At 36.1% G+C, this 8,722-nt stretch overlaps 1 protein-coding gene across 1 annotated transcript; it reads right to left on the minus strand.

The window, feature by feature from the left end:
* Window positions 1-3,954: 3,954 nt before the first annotated feature.
* On the minus strand, window positions 3,955-8,386 carry LOC107830345 (aspartyl protease family protein 1). Its single transcript, XM_016657871.2, has 10 exons — window positions 7,795-8,386; window positions 7,559-7,697; window positions 6,357-6,592; window positions 5,947-6,171; window positions 5,705-5,840; window positions 5,550-5,623; window positions 5,313-5,412; window positions 5,160-5,217; window positions 4,427-4,498; window positions 3,955-4,327 (listed from the first exon to the last, which is right to left on the minus strand). Exons 1-10 carry the CDS (start codon window positions 8,079-8,081, stop codon window positions 4,107-4,109), a joined length of 1,548 nt encoding a protein of 515 aa, XP_016513357.2. The 5' UTR covers window positions 8,082-8,386; the 3' UTR covers window positions 3,955-4,106.
* Window positions 8,387-8,722: the final 336 nt, after the last annotated feature.

An 8,722-nucleotide genomic window follows, 5' to 3' on the forward strand; every position in this document is an offset into this window, starting at 1 on the left:
GCCAGTACTACTCCTGGTGGAAAAACAGAATGAGAGACCACATCATAGGAGAAGACTATGAACTATGGGACATTGTCACAGATGGTCCATTGGCTACCATGAAGATAAATGCCGAATGAGTAGATGTGCCAAAGACAACAGCTGATTGCACTGCTGAAGACTTGAGAAAGTGGGAGAAGAATGCTAAAGTCAAGAAATGGCTTGTTTGTGGACTTGGTCCAGATGAGTACAGCAGAATTCAAGGTTGTACCACTGCTAAACAAATATGGAACACACTGCAAGTGGCTCATGAAGGAGCACCTCAGGTGAAGAGATCCAGAGGAACTCAATTGTACTCTCGATATAAGAGTTTTGCTATGAAGTAAGGAGAAACCATTCAAGAGATGTACACAAGGTTCACTACATTGACAAATGAACTGAAATCTCTTGGAAGGATTATTCCTAAAGAAGAAAAGGTTGAAAGGATATTGACTAGAGTCTTGCATATCACTTAGGAGAGCAAAATTACTGCTATCCAGGAATCAATGAATATTTTCACTCTCCCTCTGGATGAATTGATTGGAAATCTTACTGCCTATGAACTTAGGAGACAAACCATGAAAATGGTTATACCTAAGAAGGAAAGAAGTTTGGCTCTCAGAATCACTGAAGGTTCTAATTTGGAAGATGATGAAATGACCATGATCACCAAAGATTTCAAGAAGTACCTAAGAAGAGGAAAGAGTTCTTCAAGAAGTGTTAGCTACATCAAATCAAAATCTCCTAAGAAGCAAACCAATGATGGCTGCTACAAGTGTGGGAAGACTGATCACCACATCAAGAACTGTCATCAATATGAAATCGAGTGGAAAAAGGAAAGAGTTGAACGAAGGAACAGGAAGAAGGAACAGGTTCAACCCAAGAAAACAACATTAAAGGATCAACAAAGGTTATGGCCGTTGCTTGGGAAGATAGCTCAGACGAAAGCTCGGATGATGATGATGATGATGATGGTGATGAACGAGCACTCATGGCTATTGGAGAATCTGATGAAGAAGCTGAGGTAAGTGTTTCTAATCTCAAAGACAAGATTAAATGTTTGTCTAAGGAAAGGTTATCTGAGTTGTTCCTAGATCTAATTGATGAATCTAAGAATGTAAACAATGAAAAGGAACAACTGCCAAAAGAGTATGTAGTTTTAAAAGCTAAATGCAAAAACCTCGAACTCAGAACTAGTGAAACTGAAAGTGAAAAAGTTGTGCTGAAGAACCAGGTTTTTGAACTTGACACTACTGTACTGGAGCTTAGATCTGAATATCTAAAATTAAATTTAGGAACAGGTAAAAAGACAGTTGATCACAGACAACTCACCTTAGAAGAGAATGTAGGAAAAATGAAAGATGAGTTGCACAAAAGAGATGAGCAAATAAGAATTCTAAAGGAACATCTGAGCAAGGTCAAGCAAGAGCTAGACAGAACCAGGCCTATCATTTATTTTAAGTTATTAATTAATGCTTTTAAATAAAGTTACCTGCAGTTATTGTTTAAATGATCTGATTGTGTAAATGTTTTTTGCGCTATGAGTGCACTAACTTAAACTCCATACAAAATTAGTGTAAAGATGAACTCAAACAAGCAGTTGCCAACTATATAAACTGGATCTATGTCGCTTCCCTAGAATTAGGAGGATATATACAAAATGAATATATTCTTTTCTAAGACAAATAAAATTTTTATTAAAAATTGTAAGGCTTGAACCGATGATTTTTACCAACTATCACACTATGTCAAAGTGTGTGAACCACCTCATCAAAATACTTACTCCATATTATTAAAAACAGTACATTTTTTTAATTTATTGTCTGCAATAATATAACCTGGCGAGTTAAACGATGATCTTGGGAGGTCAGCCTCCCCTGGAAAGAGCATGCTAGATTTTACAAATGCAATGGCCAAAATAAAAGAAACAAGGAGAGTATTAGTAGTAATTGATATTTTGGAAGTTATATATAGACTTTCCTGTTTTGCAAAAAAGATGAATATTCCTACTCATTCATGCCACATGAGAAAGACACCCTATTTCCTTTTGATATATTCGTTATCTCGTTTTGAAACTAATATTCATTCTCCTAAGAGAACAAATTATAAACATATCATATTTACAGAATGTTACATCGGGATGAAGCCTCTTATTAGTTTTTTATCCCTTTTTTCCCCTATCCTCTTATTCTTAAATGTTAAGTTAGGTCAATTAACATTATATTATATTTTTACTGCTGTTCCATAATGGTATAAAGTTTGACTTGGGAAGGACAAAGTCAATGGTATAGTAGGTAGGAGTATTCTCGCATGGATTTGATGCGTACAATCAAAGAGCAGAAGGATCGGAAATTTATTTTTAAGCAGAAAACATAACCAAAAAAAAAAAAAAGATGTATTTCCTCCAATAATTGACCAATTGTAGAATGAACCTTGCTGGCGGCATGAAAAACGACACAAAAAAAAAGTTTGCAAGTACAAGAATGGTCGGAGAGACATTATGGTCCTGATTTCATTCTTGTACTCTTTTTCTTAGTTTTGGTATGGACGGCAATTTAAAATTTATGGTTCAAAATTCTAGTCTTTTTAAGCTATTGGACTCTCAACTGATAATTTGTATATATTACTAATATTCTTAAGACAAATATAAAATTTGAACTAAAATTACCTAGTTTGTCCAAATCCGCACTTTGGTCTGTAACTCCACCCCTGAGGCAGATTGAACAATCGTTTTGCCTACCGCGAACTGTGACGTAAACTCAGATTACTGTGCTGATGAAGGTAACCAACCTAGGCGACGTAAATATATTCCTTGTTTCTAAAAAAAGGAAAATAGGAACGCGTAAAGGATGTAAGTGTGTTGGCCTCAACTCTTCGGAGGTGAGCAGTAAGCTATTATCCAACACATTTACCTAAGATTTAGTAATTTTTTCCTCCAAAAGTATCAGACTAGCAAACATCCACTACAATAAAGAAAGTCCATTCCTTTTACCATCAACCAAAAAAAAACTTCATCCACAGTCTATATGTTTATTTAAACCGTGTTGACTAAACTGTTCCAAGATTCAAAGTCAACGCAGAAATACTACCGCCAGACTGAAGGAGTTCCCGAGAATTACATCCTTATTAAGAATAGACAAAATTGAAGTAATCAATGACAAGTTGTCCAACTCTTTATGGAGTATATTTTAGCGTTAGAATAACTGAATTATCGTAAAAGTAACATCTTTACCTAATGCATAGGGAATCAAGTCATGCTTTCATGTTTCAGTAGCAGTTAAACTGGTCATAACAGGAACTTCTGGTATAATTAGCATTTCTGAACTGGACTTGGAGAAGCTAATTCCTAGCTGTAAAGAGCTAAAAATCAGCATTCACGTTCTAACCTATTATGGTGAGGAAACCTAATCCAAAACTTCAAAGCACAATTCTAAGTTTGAAGGAAAAAAGAGAGGTAATGTATATGCACTCCACAAAAACAATCTAGCATATATGAAAAAGGAGTTCACGAGACTTTAATGGTAGTGTAATATGGCATCCGCCACCCTCCTAGTTCCCACCTTCACCCCTCAAACAAAAATGCCACAATCACAATACATAAAATGTAGGGTCGATTCAGCTGCCTCTAGACATTGAGATTCAAATTCAAAATATCATCCATATCCATTGTCCAATCGAACAATACCCATGACATTAAGCGGGAAGCTGAGGGGTTGAGGAGCAAAAGGAGAGGAGAAGTACTAATTGGATATCGTTGCAGCTGTGACAGTGGAACATGGTGGCTCTATACAATCCACTGTTCTATTGCAATCATAATGTACATTAGCTACCATATTGCCATGTCTTAACGACAAAAACATAAGGTTTGGCTCGGGAAAAATATAACTTTTCTATATGTATTTACATTTAATGGGTTAGCCTCGAATTCAAATATGACCAGGCAACGAAAAAATTTCCCACCATATTGGAGCTTTACAAAGTTGTTATCTGCACTATGTGCTAAAGCGCTATGAAACATACCTAAATACTGAGAACTTCAACCACATCTAGCTGCCAAAAGGTCAGTGACAATGAGCATATGGTAGCTATTATAAAAGTAGCATTGTTAGAGATGCTAGGTAGCATTTTATGAGGTTCAAATAAAATGTTTGATAAACTGATGATGCAAAAGAACTTTGAGGAGTATTTGTAGTCCTTTCATCTGATTTTTCTGCATCATCATTTCCAGGCCCAACAGCAACAGCAGGTGGCACACGGGTAGTATTAAGGGCTTCTGAAGGGAAATGGTCTATTTTTTCAATCTCATAACCTGCATGAACGCCACAAATCCAAACCAGAAGCATAAAAAACCTACGCTATTTGTCTTAGTTAAGTTATTGGAGAAACGAACACTGTAAACAACACTCACAATCAAACTTCTTCCAACCGAGAATGGCCTTTTCTCGATCAAACACAAAGCGGTATCCAGTCATGAAGTTTTCTGGAAAAAGATCAGTAAGAGCAACGACAGTCACATATCACAATGTGTAAATGAATAGATCCATTTTTGAGCTGCCCACTTTAAGTATCTTATCAATGATAGACAACCAAAACTTTAGAGTGCTGAGATTAACTCTAGCATTTTTATTGCCTGAGAGTTTATTACTTTGCTAGGAACCTGAAGTATCAATTTCACCAGGTGTTGGGACTCTTTAGGCTACAAAAAGGTGATTATTCTATTCCATTATCAGAAGCTTAAAATAAAGAGAAACCCCCTTAATTTCAGGGAATTAAAGCCAAAACAGCTGTTATCTCTAACACCACTATTTTGCTGACAACTCTTTTTGAAGTAAAGCGTTTTGGAAAAAATAAATCATGAAGTCCTCCAGTTGAACAGAACCTACCAAAATAGCTGAATGAATAATATTACAATGTACAGTGTTAGAGTCTCACGTTGGTTAAGGATATGTATTGTTGTCTTCTTATATGATCTTAGGCAATTCTCGCCTCATGAGTTAAGCTTTTCGAGTTGAGTTAGCTTTCCTTTTGTTTCATGTAGCAGTAAAGACAGACTTGATTACCTCACGTGTTTGAAACTTCATTTCATTTCAATCCAATGAAAATAGAAAATTTAAAAGCATTGTTACACTAAGGAAGCTTACGTCCAATTATATTTAGGTCTTGACTCTTCACAACAGCCAGGCAATACACGAGTTGACTCTGCATAGGAGACAATATTTAGTATTTTTTTCTGGAAAAAGGCAATAACTGAAATTAAAAACAAAATATTGTGCAAGACAGTTGAAACATTATACCTGCATGGATATAACAATAATTGGATCATAGACAACAAGTTGGCCTCCCCCTTTCATAGTTAGGCTTAAACTAGGAATCAAGCTCGTATTTGCATCAGGACTGTCCAATATAAATCACAAAATGATAAACAGAAAGATAACAAATTAAATGCTGTAAAGAAGTGGTTGAAGGAAGGAGAAAAAAAAAGAATACACACACACACACAGAGACACATGTACATATATAGCATATATTACCTCATATCATAACAATATTCAAAAGGGATCCTAGGATCAGGTGGGAGCCGCTTGTCTCGTACTTGAGAATGGAACTGTTGAGGAATAAGACAATTGAATCTTGAACATTATCTAACAATGTGTACAAATAAGTACCATTTGAAAAGGATTCTTACACTCTCTGAAAGCTTTGTATAGGATAGGTCAGCAAGATATGTGAAGGACGTCCCGGTATCAAAAAGTGCTGTAAAACCTGAGTCAACAAGAGTTGTTCCAACGCGTATTTGATCTACAGAAATGTTATACGTTGGGCTGCAAAAGGTTTTCCACAAGAGCATGGTTAAGTGGATCTAACAGATTTGGATGACGCTAACCATAAAAATTTAAGGTGGTGTTTAATGGCGTCATTACCACTTACTGTAATGGGTTTATATTAAAAGGGGTCTCTTCCTGGTCAAAGCTACCCTTGTCTCCAAAACTAATTCGTCCTGCCCCATCATGACCAAAGCACATGGAGAAGGAATCTGACATAAAACCTTCTCGAGACAGAATACTAGGGACTGATATCTTCTCAAGACCAAGCCCAAATAAACCGTTTGGTGCTGCAACGTCTAGAAAAGAACCAGTTTGCACCTGTCCACAACTGAACACTTGAAATTGGCATTTATCAGAGAACGAATTTGAGAACTTCGGCAGAAGCACTTCTCAGTTACACAGTTAACCAAAATGTGCCTTCCATCCAACACATATAGTTAAATATACACTGCCAGAGGTCAACCTAATGCCAATCAACATCAAATCAATTAGATAAAAGTTCAGGATACTTACCCAAAGATCACACGCGCCTGGACAAATTTTTTCTCATTGTCTTCTGTTCTCAAGTGCAGAATATCATCCACTAAAATTCCTGAAGTTGAAGTTTCCGAGGAGACATAGGACACTGAATAAGGGCAGTGGCTATATGTACCAAGGCAATTATTGCGCTCTGTACACAAGCTATTACTGCAGGTGACCTGCTTGCTAGTTGACGATCCGTTCAGGCTGTATATGCTAAGCTCAAAATCCTGGGATAAAAACATAATCCACTTCAGAAGGAGTTAAAAGGAAACAATATCAGAGAACCACAAAAAGGAATGTATCTCATTTCATCCACGTCTGTCTAAGCACCCTTATAATTTATCTGGCAAATCAAAGTTAACGGTACAGTTAACACTGGTATTTTCAAATTAGAAGAAGATAATTCCATCGAACCATGGCCTAGAGGAGGAACCGACACCATACAAAGATTGATGAGTAAGGCTGTGAGGGAATAGAACAAATAATAGTAAAATGGTAACCCCAACTGGAAAACTAGGGCATAAAGTCCGGTTGCTTCACAAAACAATTGTTCATCAGTGCCTGAAAGATGCCATAGTGTAGGACTACTTAGTTGTCTGTTCACAGTTGACAATAATGTACAAGTGAATTAGATACAGGAATCTATGATCGTGCATACTCATGTGAAATTTTGGTTGTAAAATTCTCTTTGGCTGCTCCACAAAATAATGGCATCCAAAAATGTATAACCCCAAACTATTATGCCCTTGTAAGTGGTCATTTTCTAGTTTAGTGTACCGCTGTCTTATCAGAACCTCTAATTACACTCACGAGTCATGTTATACCACATTCCCAAAGACAGAATTTTGTGGATATCATTGCAGGTTTACAAATGGATAATAGTTATTTTCACACCAAACGGAGGTCATAATGTACTATTTTGTCACACGAAAAGTCTCATGAAATTTATAAGCTCCTCACTTTTCCATCATATGCATCTTGTGCCAAATTAGTTAGAATGGTCTAGCTGTCAAAGGCACCTTTAGCCAATTTTTTATGTTATAAAATGTGATTGCTAAGTACCAACATTCTAGGAATTTTGCATAAAGCTCAGTTAGTTGAGAGCTTTACACCACAATGTCTCACTCAACCCTTTCATATATAGATATACTTAAAGACACCCAAAAAAGAGAAGGGGGTAAAGTAAAACATACAGAGCTGTAAAGTGTAGGATCATCAGTAGAAGCACATTTGCCGCATTCACAAGGCACCCAAAATAAATCACTCCCAGTATCAAGCGCCACAAGAAACTTCATCCCCGGTGTCCCCAACGTCACTGTAGTGTAATGCAGGCTACAAAAACAAGATTTTCAAAATTAAACAAAAAAAAAAATGAGTCCAAAAAATATCAACCCAGAAAAAAGAAAAAAGGGGATTTGTTTGGACTTACAAACCAAGAGAGCTGATCCGGAAAGTGGAATTGCCATCAGAGAAAGTAAGTGGTCCGCCAAATTTGTAAAGCTTCCTACCATGTAACAACTTATCGTGGTTGGCTAACTGAGTATAGTACTGAAGACTTCCCTTGACCGGCCAATTATGAAGTGGACCACCTATTTTCTGCAGTGACCACTTCTTGACAGTTTCAGAGAAACGGTGGTGCATTTCAAATGTGAAAACACGCCCACTGCATTGTCGAATTGAGAGCAATGTTAGAAAGAAAATAATGAAAGAAGACATTTTTGTTTATCTCTAAGAAGTGCTTAAAAACTCAGATCTTGAACTGTAATGGCACTGAAATTAGTTACTGGGTAGACAGCTTGAGAGTTAGGTTTTCAAAGGGGGAGTCAAGAAAAGGAAAAAAGAGAGAGAAAAGGATTAGATTGGGAGTAGAGAGTAAAGTTTGACAGTTGTGTGGAAGTTCAAGAAACTCCATTATACTGAGTCGACTGGGATCTTCATGGGGTTGTTTCCTGCTTCATTGTCTCATTTTCCGAAAGTAGTTATTTTGCCAAGTTGAGAAAATTTTCTCAGATGATTGCCTCTTTTTATGGATTTGGCATTTTATCATTTATCACTATGATGGATCAATATTGTCATTTTTTTTTAATTGGGAAAATAACATTATATAACTGCTTTTAAAATAATAGCCAAAAAATATATTTTTTGTCATTATTATATATATATATATATATATATATATATATATATATATATATATATATATACACACACATTATGTATATTATATACAAAATTTATACTCTTTTCTTGACTACTAAATGTAAATAATTTCTGGCGTGGGCTAAAAATGAAAAAAATCCTTTTTTATTTCCCATTCGATGTTGGTACCTACATTTAGGCCCGATAAAATTCGACCC

The sequence above is a fragment of the Nicotiana tabacum genome, chromosome 3 (genome assembly GCF_000715075.1).
Source record: "Nicotiana tabacum cultivar K326 chromosome 3, ASM71507v2, whole genome shotgun sequence".
Taxonomy (NCBI): domain Eukaryota; kingdom Viridiplantae; phylum Streptophyta; class Magnoliopsida; order Solanales; family Solanaceae; genus Nicotiana; species Nicotiana tabacum.

Coding starts and splice junctions, on each gene's coding strand:
- LOC107830345 (XM_016657871.2), bottom strand. CDS start 8,081: ATGTCTTCTTTCATTATTTTCTTTCTAACATTGCTCTCAATTCGACAA. Junction 6,172..6,356: donor CAGGCGCGTGTGATCTTTGG/GTAAGTATCCTG, acceptor TCAAGTGTTCAG/TTGTGGACAGGTGCAAACTG. Junction 5,841..5,946: donor TTTAATATAAACCCATTACA/GTAAGTGGTAAT, acceptor AACCTTTTGCAG/CCCAACGTATAACATTTCTG.